This window comes from Mandrillus leucophaeus, unplaced genomic scaffold, assembly GCF_000951045.1.
Source record: "Mandrillus leucophaeus isolate KB7577 unplaced genomic scaffold, Mleu.le_1.0 Scaffold70, whole genome shotgun sequence".
Taxonomy (NCBI): Eukaryota; Metazoa; Chordata; class Mammalia; order Primates; family Cercopithecidae; genus Mandrillus; species Mandrillus leucophaeus.
The window spans coordinates 3,660,711-3,682,610 of record NW_012107586.1 but is presented as its reverse complement, the minus strand read 5'-3'; the positions used below and the strand labels follow the sequence as shown (position 1 = coordinate 3,682,610).

The window sequence follows — 21,900 nt, the reverse complement described above, 5'->3', positions numbered from 1 at the left end:
TAGTAAAAGCCTTTGAGTTTGACCCCAGGAAAGGGGAGATTGCCCCCGATTCACTCTGCCTCCCTCTAACCCGCCCTTCCCTAACCCCAACCTATCCAGCGGGGCAAAATTAAAACCACCTGCCTGCTTTATGGGCTTCAAGTGTGAATGTTAGGAAATACTGACTCAATTCCTTATCTCGTTAGCTCCCCAGGCAAGATAGATCGTGCTCCTATCTCAGATGTCCGTAGACCTGAGAGATTTGGAGATCTAAGAAAGCTGGAAGATGAAAGGATCTTTCCTAGGCAATTGGCTACAGAAATAAAGGGGACAAAGATAAAACTAATCTGATGAAAACAATCTGGACCAGAGGAAGGATCTCAATAAATAACTTATTTAGTCAACAGTCGTTGATGGATGCTAAAAGTATTAGATAATCTACGGGAGAATTTTACACTGAAGGATGTACACTGAAGATCACCTATATGTACTAATCAATCTTAGATAACGAAACATGGAACAGCTGTGCATTGTGTTTCTTGATGTGATGCAATTGCACAGAAATATTTATGAAGTATAGTGTATTTTTGTAAAAAAAAAAAAAAGTTGAGTGACTCCAACTGAATAACACTACAAAAAAGCAATCAGACAAATCCAGAATGTGGGCCAATGTACAGAACAAATGACCTCTTCTTCCTTCAACAATTTCAGGGTATAAAAATGGGGGGAGATGTTTTAGATTATAAGAGATTTAAGAATATATTCAAATGTTGGCCAGGTGCAGTGTCTCACACTTGTAATCCCAACACTCTGAGGATCACTTGAGGTCAGGAGTTCAAGATCAGCCTGGGCAACATGGTGAAACCCCATCTCCAACAAAAAATACAAAAATTAGCCAGGCATGGTGGTGCACACCTGTAGTCCCCAGCTACTCAGGAAGCTGAGGCAGGAGAATAGCTTGAACTCAGGAGGCAGAAGTTGCAGTGAGCCGAGATTGTGCCACTGCATTCCACCCTGGGCAACAGAGCAAGACTCCATCTTGAAAAAAATAGAAATAAAAAAAAGAAATATATTCCAATGCAATGAGTGCAGCTTGTTTGGATCCTGATTCAAACAAACTGTAAAATGACACTTTTGAGACTGAGAAACAAAAATTCTAAGTCCCGCCCCAACCAACTGAATGGACCCCGCCTTGGCTAAGGGGACGCTAGAGCAACCTTAAAAACTGAGTTCGTGGCTATGATGAGATGGGAGGTCCAACATGCCTCAATATGCCCCTTCCTTATTAACCTTTAAGCAGAATTCTTTCCTAAGGAGTAAGCAGAAACCAGCTCTAGAAATCAAGGAAGGGATGATTCATTGGTTTTAGAGGCCAGAACCAGACTCCCTACTCTTTGCACTTTTCTTCCTTTTTTTTTTTTCTTTTTTCTTTTTTTTGAGAAGGGATCTCACTATGTCACCTAGGCTGGAGTGCAGTGGCATGAACACAGCTCACTGAAGCCTCAAACTCCTGGGCTGAAGCAGTCCTCCACCTGAGCCTCCCAAGCAGCTAAGACCACAGACACAAACCACCACGCCTGGCCAATTTTAAAATTTTTTGTAGAGACAAGGTCTTTATGTTGCCCAGACTGTCTTTGCAGTTTCAAAGTGAAAGCTCATCAGTTTCACAATACATCCCTTCCTAAAACTGACCATCTCCAGATGGGTTTTGGAGGAGGGTGCACAGTGAGGGTTTTCATTTCGTGTGCTATACCTTTTGACATCAGAGGGCTGAAAACTGCTCCCTAGGATCACGTGAATGCAGCCATTTTTTGAATATGCAACCCATGAAGAGGCATGAAGCTCAATTGTGCATGTACTTGTCTCTGTCATAATCATGACTCCTCCTATAGCTTATTAAATATGTATATTTAGCCAGCCCACTCTGTGTAAATTTCTGTTCCCTTTACCCCTCCCTTAAAGTACCTGCTATCAGCTTCTGCCAGAAACTATACTTCCTAGCCTGTCAGAATGGCCACCTTGCAGGCTGCAACCCTTTATAAGAAATAAAGCTCTCCTTTTCAAATTTATGAACCCCAAGATTCTTCGTTGTCAAGACTATGGGAAAATCTGAATAAGGATTGGGAACATTAAGAACATAGCTGATGTGGTAGGCCCAATGGCTCAAGTCTGTACTCCCAGTATTTGAGAGGCTGAGGTCAGAGGACTGCTTGAGTCCAGGAGTTTAAGGCTACAGTGAGCTAACACTGCACCACTGTGCTCCACCCTGGTGATCCCCTCTCTTAAAAAAAAAAAAAGAAAAATAGAGCATAGACAACGTTAAGAAACTACTATTTATTCTCTTATTGTAGGGAGCTGAACGGTGGGCCCCCATAGAGAAGATGGATCTGTACCTAATTCCAGGAACTTGTAAATATTACCTTATATGGTTGATGGCGTTTAGGAAATGCCACCCCAAAATATGACACTTTGGTATGTTGATTACGTTGGACAAAGGGCACAAGGTAATAGCAGATGCAGTCAGGGGGTTGTCTGAGTTCCTCCAAAAGGAACTCAACTGGTATGAATCCTTTCCCTGAGAATATTATCAACTGGGAAAAATGAACTGAGATCACAGCAGAGGAAACTGGAGGTTCACACTGTGCCCAGACAATCACCTATTCTCCTGAGGGCTGCTGTGAGATAACTTTATTTCCTGAGAGACTTTTATCTACAGAACAAGACCCCTTTCATTTACCATAGAATTCCTCCCCTCACCATCCCAAAACTTGTGTCTCCACCACCTCCCAGAAGTCCCAAGCTCCTATTCCTTCCTGTAGCTCAGGATGCTATATAAGCCTCGAACATCTGACCCTTCTTTGAGTCTCATATTTTATAGGACACTTACATGTATGTACAACAATAAATGTGGTTTTTCTCCTGTTAAACTCTTTTTTTTTTTTTTTTTTTTTTTTGGTGACAGGATCTCATTCTGTTGCCCAGGCTGGAGTGCAGTGGCATGATCTCGGCTCACTGCAGCCTCCGCCTCTCGAGTTCAAGTGATTCTCCTGTCTCAGCCTCCTAAGTACCTGGGATTATGGGCATGCATCACCATGCCTGGCTCATTTTTGTATTTTTAGTAGTTTCACCATGTTGGCCAGGCTGGTCTCCAACTCTTGACCTCAGGTGATCCACCTGCCTCAGCCTCCCAAAGTGCTGGAATTACAGGCATGAGCCACCATGCCCAGTCTTTATTTATTTATTTATTTATTTTGAGATAGTCTCGCTCTGTCATCCAGGCCGGAGTGCAGTGGCACGATCTGGGCTCACTGCAACCTCTGCCTCCCATGTTCAAGCGATTCTCATGTCTCAGCCTCCCGAGTAGCTGGGATTACAAGCGTGCACCACCATGCCCGGCTAATTTTTGTATTTCTGGTAGAGATGGAGTTTTGCCATGTTGGCCAGGCTGGTCTCAAACTCCTGGTCTCAGGTGATCTGCCCGCCTGTAGTCCCAGCTACTTGGGAGGCTGAGGTAGGAGGATTCCTTGAACCTGAGAGGTCGAGGCTACAGTGAGCCATGATCAAGCCACTTCTCTCCAGCCTGGGTGACAGAGCAAGACCCTGCCTCAAAAACAAACAAACACCTGAGTAACAAAAGAATAGATATGGTAGCTGCTCAAGTAGTGATGGAGTACACTGAACTATCCTCTACCTGTGTGTGTGTTCAAAAATTTCCAACTGAAAGACAACATGTTCACATTGAACTTGTTCCCACCCATTACCACTCCACTGCTAGCCTTCTCCATTTCAGTTAATGGCAATTCCATTCTTCCCACTGCTCAGACCAAAAACCTTGGAGTCACCCTTGACTGCTTTCTTTTGGTCATACCCCCACCTCCAATCAGTCAAGAAATCCTGTTTGCTCCATGTTCAAAATATATTCAAAATCTGACTACTTTTTTATCACTCCATTGGTATCACCCCAGTCGCCATCCAGGACACCATTGTCTCTTGCCTGGATTATTATTACAATAGCCTCCTAACTGCTCATCCTACTTCCCATTCTCCCCTACCCCCATAGACATTCACAAGACCAGAATGAAGAGTGATCCTTTTAGGATGCAAGGTAGATCATGTAATTCTCTGTTCAAAAACCTCCAATAGATGCATCCTCCATTCAAAGAAAGAACCCAAGTCTTCACCAAGGTCTACAAAGCCTGCAACATCTGGCCCCCACCATTATCTTCCTATCTCATTTCCTACTATTCTCCACCTTTTTTTTTTTGAGACGGAGCCTCGCTCTGTCGCCCAGTCTGGAGTGCAGTGGCCAAATCTCGGCTCACCGCAAGCTCTGCCTCCCGGATTTATGCCATTCTCCTGCCTCAGCCTCCTGAGTAGCTGGGACTACAGACGCCCACCACCTCTTTTTTGTATTTTTTAGTAGAGACAGGGTTTCACCGTGTTAGCCAGGATGGTCTCAATCTCCTGACCTCGTGATCCGCCCGTCTCGGCCTCCCAAAGTGCTGGGATTACAGGCTTGAGCCACCGCGCCCGGCCTTCTCCACCCTCTTAAACTCATTTCATCCATACTGGTTCCTCATAGCTCCTCAGGTATGCCAGGCATGCTTTCATCTCAGGGCCTTGGCTTTTCCCCAGAATAGGTGCACGACTCACTCCCCTTGCCTCCTTCGAGTCTTTTCTCAAGCGTCACCTTCTAGTGAGGCCTACCCTGACCATCCAACTCAGCACTCCTCATCACCTTTCCCTCCTTTATTTTTCCTCCATAGCTTTTATAGATTTTATCACCTTTCTACATATTATTCTTTTAATAATTTCACTATCTCCCTGACCAGAATGGAACTCTATCATGGGCACTGTTTTATCTCCTGTACCTAGAATAGTATCTGGCATACAGAAAGTATTTGACTCAAAAAATATACATTCAACTGAATTGAGAGAATCTGGATAGGAGAAAATTATGGTGCTCCCTAGAAAAATATTATTTTTGCTAAAGTATAAATACAGTGGACAATGAAGAAGAGGGTTAAACAAAATTTCTTATAAAAATAAGGGCACTTTACGTCTTTCATTTCTAAAACAACTGGAATTTAAGGAAGGACAGAAAGGAGTCTCATTTTATGGATGGAGAAATCAAGGCCCTGGAAGCTTGTTCTAAGCCATCCAATGAGTTAAGGTTTTCCAATGCTTCCAATTAGATTATAATTCTAACAGGTCCGACTAAAAGTCCTTTCTGGTAAATTGCACAATCTTTATAATAGCTACCCTTCTAAAGCAGCTTGGATTCCCTACACATTAGAACTCCACTAAATATTAAAATTAGTCACTAAGTCTGAGCAACCTAATTTACCGCTCTGTTTAATCCTACCCTTTCCTATTTCAGCTCCACCGGCCTTGACTTGAAAGTAAGTAACCAAATATAGTTCATTTAGGAAGGAGGAAATTGGAAGGCAAGAAATGATATAAATAAGCTGCCAGACCAGGATCTTGTGTGAACAGGACACCAGCACTTCCAACAACACCACATAGAAGCTAAAAGAGGGGTTGAGCCTCCCAATCCTTGTCCTGGGAGCTTCAAGTATGGTGAGGCATAATTTTTATTAAAAGAGTTTACAAACAGAACTATTAAACACACACACACACACACACCCCAAAAAAAATACACTCTCCACACCCACCCACAGATAGGAATGTTGGCTAAGGGCTAAGGAATCCCTCAATAACTGGGACTGATGGCATTAATCCCCACAGCCTAGAGCTGAGACAGGCTCTGTCTTCATCACTGTCCTGGGGCCAGCAAGTCTAAGGCAAAAACCTGCTGGGAGGATTAAAGGAGCTCCAGAAAGGAAGAGATCTTTCAGGTTGAGGTTTTTGCCTAAGGTCCATGAGGAAGGTCCCTAGAGTTAAAGGCACATTATTGGAGAAAAGGCCCCTGGATGTAGAGAAGAAAGGACTCTTCTCTGGCACCAACAGCAATAAAATTTACTGGTTGAAAACATCCTGAATCTGGGAGAAGGAAGAAGCTTTATATATAAATCTCTTCTAGTCTCTTGTTCTCAGTTGAATTGGCAGCCTGTCTCTTTTCTAGTCTCTTTAGCTCTCAGTTGAGTTGGTGGCTTGTGTAGTAGAATAAGGAAGAGTTGACAATAGCAGGGCAACCAAAGTTGGAGGCTGGACCACAGGAATCTGGAATCACATGCTATGGGTTGGCCTCAGGAGGTGAATGAGTTTCCTGCAGTGTTTGGCAGAGGCAGGCCTAGGACTGCTATGTGGCAGTGACTGATTCCCCAGAGAGAGCAAGGCTAGTTTCTCACTGGCACCCAGGGACACCAGTACCTGTAGGATAGAGAACAGATGATAGAACAGAACATGAGGCTCAGAAATGGTGGTGTCTGGGGCAGGTGCAGAGGACTTTCATTTACCCAGGAATTCCCACTTGAGAAGAGGAAGAAAAAGGAAATGGGCTCTCGAGGACTTGGAATAGACTGAATGGGAGAGGAGAAACCTTGGATATAGGAATCATCAGGACCAGAAGTCTACTTCCATTCTCTTTGGTTATAGACCATGAAACCAAGGCACTAAGGGACACATATACATGTCCCCAGGAAGACTTGATGAATGCAGCAGTAACTCACAGTAAGCCAAAAGGTCTAATTCCCAGTCTTCAATGCAGACCAGTGGGTTCTAACCTCATTACCAACAAGAATCCCATTAATTATTTTCCCCATGGATTGAACAAAATTCCTATAGGATCTTCACCATCAGCCAGGCAAGGTGGCTCATGCCTGTAATCCCACACTTTGGGAGGCCGAGGCGGGGGGATCATGAGGTCAGGACATCGAGACCATCCTGGCTATCACGGTGAAACACCATCTTTACTAAAAAAAAAAAAAAAAAAAAATTAGCCGGGCATGGTGGCAGGTGCCTGTAGTCCCAGCTACTCAGGTGGCTGAGGCAGGAGAATGGCGTGAACCCGGGAGATGGAGCTTGCAGTGAGCCGAGATCGTGCCACTGCACTCCAGCCTGGGCAACAGAGCAAGACTCTGTCTCAAAAAAAAAAAGAAAAAAAAGATCTTCACCATCCTCTCAAATTTCTGTTCTGCATGAACTTCCCAATGCTACCACTTTGAGATGTCATAATTTGTATTACCATATGTAGATATGTGTGATTTCCAATGGGCTTTTTTTTTTTTTAAAAAAAAGACAGAGTCTCGCTATGTCACCCAGACTGGAGTGCAGAGGCATCATCTCAGCTTACTGCAATCTCCTCCTCCCAGGTTCAAGCGATTCTCTTGCCTCAGCCTCCCGAGAAGCTGGGATTACAGGCACCTGCCACCATACCCAGCGAATTTGTGTATTTTCAGTAGAGACAGGGTTTCACTATGTTGGCCAGGCTGGTCTCAAACTCCTGACCTCAAGTAATCTGCCCACCTCCATCTCCCAAAGTGCTGGGATTACAGGCAAGATCCACAGAGCCTGGCCTACTGGGCTCTTTATATACTGAAAATCGCAGTCAGGCAGGGTGGCTCACACCTGTATTCCCAACACTTTGGGAGGCTGAGGCAGTTGTTCAAGGAGGTCAGGAGTTCGAGATCAGCCTGGCCAACATGGTGAAACCTTGTCTCCATTAAAAACGCAAAAATTAGCCAGGTAAGGTGCGTGCCTATAATCCCAGCTACTTGGGAGGCTGAGACAGGAGAATTGCTTGAACCTGGAAGGTAGAGGTTGCAGTGAGCCAACATCGTGCCATTGTACTCCAGCCTGGGCGACAGAGCGAGACGCCAACTTAAAAATAAATAAGTAGGCTGAGCGCAGTAGCTCACACCTGTAATCCCAGCACTTTGGGAGGCCAAGGAGGGCGGATCATGAAGTCAGGAGATCAAGACCATCCTGGCTAACATGGTGAAACCCTGTCTCTACTAAAAAAATACAAAAAATTAGCCGGGCGTGGTGGCGGGCGCCTGTAGTCCCAGTTACTCGGGAGGCTGAGGCAGGAGAATTGCATGAACCCAGGAGGCGGAGCTTGCAGTGAGCCGAGATTGCGCCACCGCACTCCAGCCTGGGAGACAGAGAGAGACTCCGTCTCAAAAAAAAAAAAAAAAAGTAAATAAATATATAATAAAAATACAAAAATTAGCTGGGCATGGTGACAGGCACCTGTAGTCCCAGCTACTCAGTGGAGGCTGAGGCACAAGACTCGCCTGAACCTGGGAGGTAAAGGCTACAGTGAGCTGAGATTGCACCACTGCAATCTGGCCTGGGAGACAGAGTGCGATTCAGTCTCAAAAAAAAAAAAAAAAAAAAAAGCAGTTCACACCTGTAATCCCAGCACTCTGGGAGGCCAAGGCAGGTGGATCACATGAGGTCAGGAGTTCGAGACCAGCCTGACCAACATGGAGAAACCCTGTCTCCACTAAAAATACAAAATTAACCAGGCGTGGTGGCACATGCCTGTAATCCCAGCTACTCCGGAGGCTGAGGCAGGAAAATTGCTTGAACCTGGGAGGTGGAAGTTGCGGTGAGCCAAGATCACGCCATTGCATTCCATCCTGGGCAATAAGAGTGAAACTCTGTCTCAGAAAAAAAAAGAAAAAAGAAAAAAGAAAATTGCGCAGAAGAGGCAGGATAAAGTAGTGGTTAAGAGAATGGGGTCTAGACTCAGACTTCTGAGTTCAAAAGCCCAATCCTACACACTGTCCTTGTAACTTGGACAAGTTATTAAATTATTTGTACCTCAGTTTTGTCATCTGCAAAATTAGGATGGTAATAGTTTAAACCAGAAAATAAAGGTAAAATGCTTAGCATCATGCTTTTCTCATGGTAAGTCTAAAAAAAAAGTCAGCACCTTCGTGGCACACAGAGTAAAACTACTCTATCTCAGCATCTCTTAGTCTTCCCTCATCTCCCTCCTGCACAGCTCTAGAAGAGATCAACTGTGGTCCTTGAGATCTCAGACATTTCCCAGCCCACTGGAGCCCTCTTCTAGCTCCCTTCCCTTCTCTAAGGCTGGAGATGGTAATTGGAAAACTCACTCCAAGACACTGTCCCTGGGAGAAACACGGCATAAGTTTCTGGATGTCCTGATTCCAATTCCTTACAGATGATCTCAGATAAATGTTGTGAACTATAGGGGCCCTGATCATCATGGTTCATAAGCACTGTAGGGTATACCTGATGGATGCCAGGCTCCTGTTGCAGGCTCCGGAGGGCAATGAGGGCGGCCTCCTTCACATTTGGCTGGGGGTCTCCACATGCCATCTCTAGGAGTCGCTGGGGTACTTGGCACTGTAACAGCTCCTCTCCCAACCCTTCAGGTCCCAAGTTGCCCAGAGCTGATGCAACATTGCGCCGGATACCAGCCTGAGGATCTCCAAGCAGCTGGGTCATACTGGGCACTGCAACTGCCAGGGCAGGTCCCAGAGGACCAGCCTGATAGGTTGCATTGCCCACAGCAAAGCTGGCACTGCACCGCACAACAGGATCTTTGTCTCCAAGCCCAAGCAGCAGAAGGCTGAGCAGTCCAGACTGGCTCTGCAGTGCCCCACGCAGGGCCATGCTGTGTTGGAGCAAGTGTCCCAGGAGCCTATAAGTGTGTGCCCGCACAGAATTCTCTGGGTGGCCCAGGAAGCTGCGCAGGGGCCGATAAGATTCATCAGAGCCAGCCAGAAGCTCTTGGATAAAGGACAAGTAGCTGGGAGACAGGACCCTGGCAGTATGGGCCAGCAGGGAGAGAAGGTCAGAGGTCAGCAGTGGCTGGTCACTCAGGAGGGCAACTGAGAGAAACGAGACAATGGTTCTAGGGGAGGCAGCCACTGTGTTCACAAACTGATTGAGAGAGGTGGGATCCGTGAGCGCCAGGCGTGTGAGGAGGCTGATGGGCAGCTCCACTTGCGTCAACGGAAGATGGTAGCAGCAGACCTGACAGAACAGGAGGTAAAACGATTCAGGGAGAGGGAGAGTATATGCAGCTAGAAAGAAGCCCAAAACCTGGGAGAGACAAAAGCCAAGCTATGGTGAGAAATGCCACAGAGAGCTGGAAGTCCCGCCCCACAGCACTCCACATGAGATACGATGTGGAGCCTGAGAGAGCAGGTTCTTTCCAAGATCATTCCTTACTTTGCAAGGACTCGGTCTCTGCCTTCAAAGACCCACTGTGAAAAAACAAAAAGAAACACCAAAAGAACAAAGACCCACTGTGCAATGCCAAGAATTGCCAGAAACATGATTTCTGGCCAAGGAGCTGAGTCTTCAGTGCCTAGAGTAGGATGTTCTCCCCAGTGAGCACCAATAGAACCAGGTGACAGACTGATGGAGAGGAGGAGGCACCAACCCAGCTTCCACCACATGCCTCTGCATAGGCCTGAGTACTGTCTCCATGCCAACTTTTGAGTCAAGCCAGCTGCTCCACACTTACAGGGGCCTAGAAGAGCCCTGGAGCTGCTGGGAAGTAAATTAGAGGATATAAGGTTGGCTATCTTCCTCTCCCACCTTCATGCTAGCTGCCCAAGTACCTGCAGCAGATGGGCTGCAACTTCTGAGTCCCTGAGGTCGGCCAAGATATCTATAAGGAGGTCAGCATCCACGTCCAGCGCAAAGGGGAAGCAAAGGAGCTGGCAGACAGAGAGCACCACGACAGGGAGAAACTCAGACCCATGAGGCCTAAGGAGAGGAATGTCGAAGAGACTTGGTCTTGTTCACTTAACTTTTATCATTCCTCCCTCCCTCCTCCAATTCCTTTGCCCAGCTCCCGTTCTACAATCTCAGCCAGTACTTAGGTTTCCAGCCTAAACCTGATCTCATCTTTCTTGCTTCATAGCTCAATCTGTCAGTAACTTCTTTCCTGCCTTCTCTCTCCCTCCCCATTACTGACTCTGTGGCTCTTCTTCTAGCTCAAACTCACGCGTGGCGCAGTTGATTCAGGAAGCCGGGGCAAAGCAGATGCTTCAGGATGGACATGAGGATACTTCCATGCTGGGACAGGCAGCTCAGGCATAACTGGGGCTCCTGGGTAAAGGTGGCCATGGCCAGGCTCAGCAGGGCTGCCATGCCTGGGAACACCAAAAATAGAGACCCAATGGAACAGGCAAGAGGCCCAGATACCCCTGCTTCCCCACAGTTCCCAGGGCTACACCTATTCAGTCCCTTCCCCATCTTAGAGCAGCTCTAGTGCAGACACCGCTTCCTGTCCCCAGGCAAAAGCAAAAAAAAGAAACCTCTGTGGGTTAACCCAGTTCTGGGCTGCCTCCTCTTGGAGATCAATGCACTCCCAAAAAGGATACTGATAGAAAGATACCCTGGGGAGAAATCAGTGTCCAGTCTGGCTCTGGGCTTGGTGGATTGGATAGCAAAAGCTCCCCTTCCTGTGCAGATGCCTCCTTGGGGAGCCTCAGGACCATGGAGAAGCGGTGCCACAAAACGGTCCACATTTCTGAACTGGCCACATCCCTGATGAGGCCAGCCTTCCCCTGCTAGAGATAAAAGTGAAAGAGGGCCGGGGGAAAGACAGAAGTCAGGAGTTCGAATGCTTTTATTCATTCCTGTCCCTGACTTACAAGGAAAGGAAATCCCAGAAATAATTCCTTCTGCTTTTCCACCTAGTATTTCCCTGTTGTCTTATTTCACTTTCTTGTCAAACCTTAACCCTCTGACCTCACAACTCATGTGTATGTCTGCTGAAACCCAGGGAATTCATTTTATCCCCTACTGGATCCCAGGGGATGCAGCAAATGGTTTCCTTCAAAGGGTCGGTACTGAGGGCAGGCAGGGAAGTTCCAAGGCTATCACAGGCACAGTAGCTTGAGAGGGGAGGCTGTGGGTTGCTTCTTCATTCCTCTGGTCCAGAGGCTCCCCAAAATGCCCAGTTCCTCTCCCTTTACTTCCCATCCATCCCAAGATGCATCTGTACCTCAGTGAGGAGCTGCAACAGAAGGATGAGGAGACCATCATAGAATCCATAACTACCTGGTGGAGTCAACCGAACCTGTCAGAGAGAAACAAGAAGAATGCAGGTGCCTAAGAGGAATGGGGTGGCCGTTAAACCAAGGCAGGTCAGTGACGGTGCCATGGAGGGAACAGATTTGAGAGTCAACTGGAAGGTAGAATATATGGGGTCTGGGGGAACCATTTGGATGGGGGAATAATGGGGAAGACAGAACAGTCACTGATGACTCCCAAAGTTCTGACTTAGACTCCTGGATGAGTGTTAGTGCTATCACTAGTGATACAACCTGTCTGAAGGCTAACTTAGTCTAGAAAAAGCAGATTAATACTATTACATCGGTGTGTCTATCTTTCAAGTGTGTTGTGGGATAACATGTGAAAATGTTTTATAAATTATAAAGAATTCAGCCGGCGTCGTAGCTCACACCTGTTATACCAGCACTTTGGGAGGCCGAGGCGGGTGGATCACGAAGTCAGGAGTTCAAGACCAGCCTGGCCGACACAGTGAAATGCCGTCTCTACTAAAAATACAAAAATTAGCTGGGCATGGATGCGCGCACCTGTTGTCCCAGCTACTCAGGAGGCTGAGGCAGAAGAACTGCTTGAACCCAGGAGGCAGAGGTTGCAGTGAGCCGAGATTATGCCACTGCACTCCAGCTTGGCAACAGAGTGAGACTCCATCTCAAAAACAAACAAACAAAAAAAAAATTCTACATATATAAAGGATGACAGGCCGGGCACAGTGGCTTATGCCTATAATCCCAGCACTTTAGGAGGCGGAGGCGGGTGGATCACTTGAGATCAGGAGTTCGAGACCAGCCTGGCCAACATGGTGAAACCCCATCTCTACTAAAAGTACAAAAAAAATGAGTCAGGCATGGTGGTATATACCTGTAATCCCAGCACTTTGGGAGGCTGAGGCGGGTGGATCACATGAGGTCAGGAGCTCGAGACTAGCCTGACCAACCTGGAGAAACCTCGTCTCTACTAAAAATACAAAAATTAGCTGGGCATGGTGGTGCATGCCTGTAATCCCACCTACTCGGGAGGCTGAGACAGGAGAATCACTTGAATCCAGGAGGCAGAGGTTGTGGTGAGCCAAGATCGCACCATCGCACTCCAGCCTGGGCAACAAGAGCGAAACTCCATCTCAAAAAAAAAAAAAAGGATGACAATAATTTGATTATAAAGTCTATCCTTCTTTTTACAAAATGAAGGAAAGATGAGTTCCAAAGGGTCTAAAAATGAAAGGAAGAAAAGTCCTGGGAAATGAGAAAGCAGAAAGAAGCCTGCATAATGGACTGATTTCCTGAAGAATTCACAGGATGTCAGCCACCTTTTCCAGCTGTTAAGAAGAACAAGTGGGAAAAGCAGAGTGGAAGCCGCAGTCAGAGGTGAAGAAATTATGCATTAGGAAGGACTCTGCCAAGAGCATGAGCTTCTGGAGGAGGAGAATGAAGCAGGCAGGGTTATCACACTACTCAGAAAACCCAGGTTAGTCACCCTTCCTCTTCCCTTCCCTCCCTCACTCTCTAGAAGCCCTGCATATTAAAAAGAAATCTAAAGTCTGGATCAATCTGGGTTCAGAGGGGCCTATTATCTGGCAACAAATCTAGAAAAGGAAGGGCTCCTTGATTCCTTTTCCATTCCTCAGTTTACTCCATGCTTGCTACCATTTCAGTCTTTTCCCCTTGAATGCAGTCCTAGTGTCTGACTCAGAGAAAACATGCCTGTGCCCTCCCTGGGGGGCCTCACCTCTGCAGGGGCAGACAAGGCATGTGTGGCTGCAGCCATCCATTCCATGGGCTGGAGGTCAAAGGTCACCCCTTGCTGACCAAGCTGTCCCAATAGACAGGCTGCTGCACTCTGTGGGAGAGGTAGAAGAGGAGGAAGAATGTCCAAATCTAAATGGCATTCAGAACAGGCAGAGAGGATTTATGTCTCTGCCAAAAGAATGCCTCCAGAAACATGCAAATTGGATAGTGACTCCCCAACTTCCACAAGGGGTAGATGCTAGGGTGAAAAGGGGAGAAGGGTGAAGGTTAAAAACTTACCACAAGAGACACGACATGCGAATGAGTAAAGAGAGTAGCAACGTCACTGCCTAGCTTCTCCATTCTGGAATAAAGAGATACATCAAGGGATGCAGCAGTATTAAAGGAGGTTGGCAAGCGGCCTCCCCTCTCCCTTGCATGACGTTCTTCACCTAGGCTGCATGTCTACCTCCAAGGCACAAAGTTGATGGGAGTCTAGGTCTGTTCTTTGTAGAGAAAGCTTCACACTCTCTATCCCAATTCCTCCTAAGGATAGGCTGTAGGGTACCATTCTCCATATTCTTTGTGAGGGTTAGCTATGTGGCTAGAAGACTTCTGTGGAGACACCCTACTTTATGACTTACCCACAAGGCAGGTTTTGGAGCCGAAAGACAAGAAGGGAGAGGAAGTAGAGTGTCACTTCAGTAGACTCTTCCCAATCTACTACCTTTACCTACAAAGGAAACCTAAGATATCAGAACAACCTCTGGTTGAGACAGTGGGGCCGCCAGGGGAAGCCCACCTGTGCTGCTGGCTTACCTTGCCCTGAACCAACACAAACAGGGATTCCAAGGCCAGGGGCTCCTGCCCTAGAAGACGGCACAGGCGCTCACTGACAAGGCAGCAGGAGTACAGAACCTGAGAGAGAGGGAAGGAGTCTGGCAGTGAGGCAGAGCAGGCCCTGGGATCCAAGATTGAAGGCTCAGCTGAAACACCAGCCAGCCCCTCAAAAGATCTGGTACCCACACTTGGGAGTGTGAGAGAACCCCCTTCTGCCTCTTGCTGTGAGAGAGTGAGACAGGGACCGTTCTCGGTTCTGCTGAGGACTGGCTAACAGTGGGGTCCTCTCAGTTGAACAGATTTAAAAGCAGAAAGGAGTCTTCCAAGGGGTTCTCTCAATTGGTCTCTCTCAGTCTCTCTCTCTCTCTTAGTCCCCCTCTCTTGATCTGTCTGTTTCTCTCTCTGTACTGGGAGTTAAAAATAAAGCTGTGATGGCAGGAGTTAAGAGAATTACCTTGAGAAGGTGCAGGCACAGGATGGGATGCTGCAGGCCAGAGATGAGGGATGGCCTGAGCTGGCTGCTGTCTTCAGTTAGCTGATTTGCCAAATGCCAACAGACCTATAGAGACGTACCTGAAGGCTCAATCCTATCCACATTATTACAACCCTATCCTTCTCATATGTCCAAAATGATCAGGACTCTCAGTTTCTTCCTAGTCACTCTTCCCACCATTCACCAGAAACCTCAGACCCCATTTTATTCCGTCTTCATCACCAACAGAGAACCAAAAGTCATGGCATAGTTTGGCCCCAGTGTAGCCAGGTACAGAGGAAAGGATTACTGACCAACAGGGATCAGGAAAGCTGAATCCTCAGTCCTTGAGGAAGCATCAATGGAGGCTTCAGATCAGCTGCCCCACCACCTGGGCAGTTTATCACTGTGCTCTCTCCCTCACCAACTGGCCATGGGCTCTGGGATTCTGGCTATATCACGTTCTACAAATGGCCCAGGGTGGGAGCATCTGTTTCTGGAAGTACTAAAGGAGGGGCTTAAAAGCTTGTTTTTCTGTCTTTCTGAAAAACTGGGGCTAGCCTCCCCAACTCCTCTGGCAGAAGGGATGAGAGGAACAAGCAATTGTAGCTCGGACCTGCTCCTTGGCATCCCAGCAGTCGGGCAGTCCCACAGGAGCAGTGCATACGGCTGCGAGGGCAGAGGAAATGGCTCCAGGTAGATCCTCACTCTGCTCTCGCAGTGGCTGGCTCACTTGTGGGGCTCCTATGGAGAAAAGCAAAGAGTGACTCCAAAGGCCTGAGGCTCTTGCCCTAGACAATAGCACCAGTACTCACTGATATGGCAGCAGGAGTAGGGAACCTAAGGGAGTGGGAAGAATGCAGGATGAAGTCTGTTTGTTTCCCTCAGATCCCCATTCATCCTCTCAGTTCACAGTTATTTACTGAGCACCTACTAAATGCCAGGCGCTATCTAGGTGATGGCACTAGAAAGAGCAGAACCTGAACTATGCAACAAAGAAGTCAAGAGAACCTCCCTTCCCCACTCAGGTTACCTGGGGGAGTGTGGACAGGGAGCTGTGGAACTGTCAAGCCATGAAGGAGCCCATCCAAGACAACCTGCTGTGTCGTCAGCAAGCTGGAGTAAAAGGCTTTGGAGATGGCCCGGCTGTTCCCATCCATGGCTTCACACAGGACAGTAAAGCACTAAAGGAGACAAGTGCAGAGGTAGCATCAGGGCATCAGAAGACTGGGCTTAGTGTAAAAAACAAGAAACCCTGAGGATCTGAGGAAAGAGGACAAAAACCCAAGCAAACACGTGTCTAATTTTAAGCATTCTTCACACCAAAAATGCATTATAACTGCCTTCATTCATGCTTCAAGGACAATAATTTTAGGTGTCAATCCTTCTATTCTCTGATCAGCTGCTCCCTAGATGATGTTTCTCAAAGTGTTTTTTATAGACTGTGAGTATGAGAATTCCTAGCAGTCAGGTGCAATGGCTCATGCCTGTAATCCCAACAGGGGATTGGGAGGCTGAAGCAGGTGGATCGCTTGAGCTCAGAAGTTTGAGACCAACCTGGGCAACATGGCAAAACCTGTCTCTACTAAAAATACAAAACAAAAATAGCCAGGCCTGGTGGAGTACACCCATAGTCTCAGCTACTTGGGAGGCTGAGGTGGGAGTATTGCTTGAGCCCGGAGGGTGGAGGTTGCAGTGAGTCAAGATCATGCCACTGCACTCTAGCCTGGGTGGCAGAGAGAGACCCTGTCTCAAAAAAAGAAAAGAAAAGAAAAGAAAAGAAAAGAAGAAATCCTAGGGATTCCTGGGTCCCTCCCAACTCAGTCCTATTGATTCAGAATTTCAGGAGGTAATTATTCCAACTCCCCATTCTATTCATAGCACATGACATGAGAAGTGCTGGCCAATAACATGAGTCACTGCTGGCCAAAATTTAGGTTAGACAGTAAAAGCTTTCTGACTTGAAAGGGTGAGGGATATTAAAACAGGAAAACAGGATCTCAGACCAGGAAAGTTTGAGTGAATGCTAGCTAAAGGCAGGAAGTAGTCCAGATTTATGTTCCCAATTACCAGTTTTAACAATGACCAGGCAATTATTTACTTCCTTACACATAAATGTTCCTCTCTATCTCCTCTGAGGTTAATCAGAATACAGCTACTTTCTCATTCAATCCTCCATTCTCCTGTCCCTTACCTCCAGGATCTAGGGAAAAGAACTGAATAGTTTACTAATCCTCAGGACAAACAAGGTTAGACAATACTAGATGATCTGCAAGTCTTTTCAAGAAGAAGTAGTTCTTTTTGTGGTGCTCTGAAATATGCCAAACTGCTTAAAGCCTCTGGGCCTTTATATATGTTACTCCTTCTGTATAGAATTTCTACTTTGTGCCTCATTTACGTGGCAAACCGCAATGTATTCTTCAGATGCTAGCAGAGATGATTTCCTTCTTCGAGATTTCTTCTATGATGCTCCAAATAGTGTTAACTGCATCTTCTTCAGTGGTTAACTGCATCTTCTTCATAAAATACAGTGGTGCTCTTGTATAATATGCAAAGTTCCAATGTACTTTTCACTGTTGTCCCTAATCCCTTTACCTCTCCCCTATTAAATTATCCCTAGTCCCTTGAAGGCAGGCACTTTTTCTTACTCACATGGCATATGGCATGGTAAGAATTCAACAAATGTTTGTTGGATTAACTTGATCTGACCCTACATAGTCGTAAGAAAGGGGATGGGAGAAACACAGGGAAAGATAGGAGATACAGAAATCTGGAAGTGGGAGCAGATTACCATGAGGCTGTCCCTCCGCAAAGTCTGCTCAGAGTCATCTGGTTGGGCCAGAAGTTTCCCCAACAGGTCCAGAAAGAGGTTGGCAGCTTCCTGAAATACCTGTAGGCTGGGGGTGGAAAATGAGCCCATGATTTCTTACCTCTCTACTAAAAGCCTGGATGTGGTGAATCGGTCAGTTCTGGGCAGGTAGGAGAATCTCTGCAAAGGGACCCATCAGAATGTTCTCCCTTCTCCCTTGCCACACACACACACACACACACACACACACACACACACACACACACAGAGACACCCTCCAAGCCCCTTCTTTGACATTTTATCTAGGTTATTCACATATTTTTTTTTCTTTCTTTCTTTAATCCACTTGGCTTCCTGGAACATGTTATTTACATCTTGACCTTTCCATTTTAGGACCGTGGTGACTGCTGACTCTTAGAACCTGTAAGTCTTGAGGCCAAGTTGGAGCTGTCTTAGGGTCCTTAAAGGGACTATGAGTGGCCACTCAGCTGATTCCTAAACCTGTAACAAATCACAGCTTCTTCATACTTGGCCTGTTCCTAAATGGGAAGGGCACATGGGGTAGAAACAGAAGCCAAACTTGCCAACAGTGCAAAAGCACCTCTTATCCTACCTGTCACCTGTCTGGCTCCTCTCCAGATTGAAGGTACAGGCAAAGTAGGCCTGAATCACAGCCATCAGGTCCCGTAAGAAAGTCCCATACCAAGATTGCTGCCCAGGAAAAGGAGAAGAGAGGAAGGGCAATGTGGAGGATGGAAACAAAGAATAGAAAAAACAGTAGAAAGGGTCTATAGAGACCCAGTCAAGTTGATCAGACAGAAACAGACAGAAGAGAAGTATAGGCAGAGAGAGAGTTCTAGGGGTAACAGAGAATCTGCCAATGGGCTGTAAACAGCCTGGATTAAATGTGTCTTGTTTGGCCTGAATAGCACTTTGGAGTATAGGAGGTTCTGTTTTTCAAAAATCTTTTTCTCTAAATTCCTTAAAACCACCGAAGATTAATACTCATCAACAAAGTACAGCTTTCCAGCTGCCTCAGCCTAGGCCCTATTAAGTATTTACACTGACTCTGAAATATTCCCCATCCTCTCAGCCCAGCTACAGTAGGACACAGAAGGGGGAAGTAGAGGTTTGGCCCCAAACACACTGAGTCTCTGTCCCAGCTCTTCCACTTGTTATCTCTGTGACCGTTTACAAATTAGTAACTGTGTATGAGTTATCTTTGAATTTTAGTACTCTGCTCTGTAAGATCAGGTCAATGAAGCCTAGGATCTAACATCTCAAAACACAGTGCTCTAAATATTTAAAAATTACACATAAAAATTTGGGTTTCTACCTTTTCTTAGAAAACTAGAAGATCTGGCAATACCAGGCCCATATTTCCCTGTGGCAACAATGGGCTGGAGGCTGAGGAAAGGATGCCTCTACTCTATTTAGAGTAGGCATGTGAACTCTAGTTCATCATATTCCCCACTACTCATATAGTCACATGCATAGCCTACTTCACAGCTGACATTATCTGCCTGGCCCCAGAAGGCATTAGAGTTTGCAATTAATAGTTTATTAACTAGAAAGAAGAGGAAAGAAAATAAAAGGCAGTCAGACCAAAGACAGATGGCAATCTGAATGAGATAAATCCAAGAAAAAGAACCTCTGTGAGTCTTCAGAGGCTCCTGTCTTGGTGCTTACCTGCTGGAGGCTGTTGCTCTCCTGACTGTGCCTGAGTAGACTGAGCGGCAGCCCAGGAAGCCCTGCCTCCCGGCAGAAGGAATACAAGGCAACAGAGTCACTGCAGCTGGAGAGAAGACTGCTTAGGACCCGGAATGCAGGCAGGATGTGGGAAGCACCCTCCAGGATGCCTTTCAGGATCTGGGTGACATGAGGGAAAGAAGCAATGATTGATATTTTCAGAAGTAAAAGAAGGAGAGCTACATATACCAAGTATCCCCAAGGAGCTGGCAAAGCAGACCAAATGCTTGCATTCCTTTCTTTGCAAGTCTGAAACACAGAGAAGAAAAGCAGGGAAACGGGGACTATACCAGGGAAGAAGACAATAGATGGTCAGGTTACCTGACACAGAACACCAGTGACCAGGGGGTAGGGGCCTCTCCTCAGGATCTCTGTCACACTAAGTGCCATTCCCATCTGCTCCCTCCCTTCTCCAGCCCTTTACCTTAAAAACAAAAAACATGTGCACTGCACATGCTTCTGAAAATTCAAAACAATGCATATAAAACAATATTATTCAACCATAAAAAGACAAAACAACATTATTCAACTCTAGATCAGGGTTGACAAACTATGACTCACAGATCAAATCTAGCCTAACACTTATTTGTATACAGCCTGCATGCTAAGGATAGTATTATATTTTTATTATTTATTTATCTATTTTTCGAGACAGAGTTTCACTCTTGTCCTCCAGGCTGGAGTGTAATGGCATGATCTTGGCTCACTGCAACCTCCGCCTCCTGGGTTCAAGCAATTCTTCTGCCTCAGCCTCCCAAGTAGCTGGGATTACAGATGCCCACCACCACACCTAGCTAACTTTTGTATTTTTCGTAGAGATGGGATTTCACCATGTTGGCCAGGCTGGCCTCAAACTCCTGACCTCAAGTGATCTGCCCATCTCGGCTTCCCAAAGTGCTAGGATTCTAGGCGTGAGCCACCATGCCTGGCCAGTATTATATTTTTAAATGGTTATTCTTCAAAAGAAGAACATTTACACCAAGCATTTTATAATATGCCATTAGCTTTTCTAAATGATGGCATTTGCTCATTTAATATTTACAATAACTGTGAAATAAATAGAATTAGCCATTTTATAGATGAAGAAACTGAAGCTTCTACATAGGTCAAAGAAGCAGTCAAAGATCACACAGCTAATGAGTAGTGCAGCTGGAATTCCACCAGAGGGAGTCTTATCCCTAAAGGCAGAGCTTTCAGTCCGACTCCCCACACTGCAAGTTATCCAACACTAGGAAGAAAACCTGTTAGTGCCAAAAGACAAGTGCAAAGTGCCAAGCCAATTCAATAAGGAAAGGAGAGTTCTTTTCAACAAACGGTGCCAGGACAATCATATATCCACATGCAAAACCGATCAACTTAGATCCTTTCCTCACATTATACACAAAAATTAGCTCAAGATGGGTCAAAAACCTAAATGTAAGAGCTGCAACTATAAAACTTTTAGGAAAAGAGAAAATCTTTAAGACCTTGCATTTGGAAAAGATTTCGTATACACAACATCAAAAGCACGGACCACAAAGGGAAAAAACAGTAACTGAACTTAATCAAAATTCAACATTTTTTGCTTCAAAAGACACTCTTATGAGAAGGAATGAAAAGACAAACCACAGACTGGGAGAAAATATTTGCAAATCACCCATCTGATAAAGGTCTTATGTTGAGAATATACAAAGAAGTCTTATACAACTCAATAATACAAACAACCAAATTAAAAACTGAGCAAAAGACTTGAGATATTTCACAAAGAAAATATACAAATGGTGAATAAGCCACGAAAACATGTTCAACATTCATCATTAGTGGAATGTATATTAAAATAACAATGAGATACTACCTCACACTTACTAGAATGGCTACAGTAAAAAAGTTAGACAATAACAAGTGTTGACAAGGATGTGAAGAAACAAGGACCCTCATATAATACTGGTGGGAATGTAAAACAGTACAGCCACTTTGGAAAATAGTTCAGCAGTTTCTTAAAATGTTAAATATAAATTTACCATATGACCAGCAATTCTACTCCTATGTAGTTACCCAAGGAAAATAAAAACATATATCCAGGCCAGGCGCAGTGGCTCAAGCCTGTAATCCCAGCACTTTGGGAGGCCGAGATGGGCGGATTATGAGGTCAGGAGATGGAGACCATCCTGGCTAACACGGTGAAACTCCGTCTCTACTAAAAAGTACAAAAAACTAGCCAGACGTGGCGGCGGGCACCTGTAGTCCCAGCTACTCGGGAGGCTGAGGCAGGAGAATGGCGTAAACCCGATAGGCGGAGCTTGCAGTGAGCTGAGATCTGGCCACTGCACTCCAGCCTGGGTGACAGAGCGAGACTCCATCTCAAAAAAAAAAAAAAAAAA

The 21,900-nt window shown here is 45.9% G+C and overlaps 1 protein-coding gene across 2 annotated transcripts in view; it reads right to left on the bottom strand.

The window, feature by feature from the left end:
• Positions 1 to 5,461: 5,461 nt before the first annotated feature.
• STK36 (serine/threonine kinase 36) overlaps positions 5,462 to 21,900 on the bottom strand; it is a 38,346-nt gene continuing 21,907 nt past the window's right edge. The window contains exons 12-27 of one of the 2 annotated variants that reach the window (XM_011964601.1): positions 19,481 to 19,660; positions 18,405 to 18,502; positions 17,774 to 17,879; positions 16,016 to 16,166; positions 15,599 to 15,726; positions 14,965 to 15,069; positions 14,490 to 14,588; positions 14,315 to 14,403; positions 13,971 to 14,034; positions 13,672 to 13,782; positions 11,882 to 11,956; positions 11,270 to 11,444; positions 10,877 to 11,024; positions 10,488 to 10,635; positions 9,148 to 9,894; positions 5,462 to 6,312 (exon numbers count right to left, since the gene is read on the bottom strand). In XM_011964601.1, coding sequence (XP_011819991.1) covers positions 6,169 to 6,312; positions 9,148 to 9,894; positions 10,488 to 10,635; positions 10,877 to 11,024; positions 11,270 to 11,444; positions 11,882 to 11,956; positions 13,672 to 13,782; positions 13,971 to 14,034; positions 14,315 to 14,403; positions 14,490 to 14,588; positions 14,965 to 15,069; positions 15,599 to 15,726; positions 16,016 to 16,166; positions 17,774 to 17,879; positions 18,405 to 18,502; positions 19,481 to 19,660 — 2,568 coding nt within the window. In that variant the 3' untranslated portion in view covers positions 5,462 to 6,168. The remainder of the gene's footprint in view (positions 6,313 to 9,147; positions 9,895 to 10,487; positions 10,636 to 10,876; positions 11,025 to 11,269; positions 11,445 to 11,881; positions 11,957 to 13,671; positions 13,783 to 13,970; positions 14,035 to 14,314; positions 14,404 to 14,489; positions 14,589 to 14,964; positions 15,070 to 15,598; positions 15,727 to 16,015; positions 16,167 to 17,773; positions 17,880 to 18,404; positions 18,503 to 19,480; positions 19,661 to 21,900) is intronic. The other variant, XM_011964602.1, reaches the window with a different exon arrangement.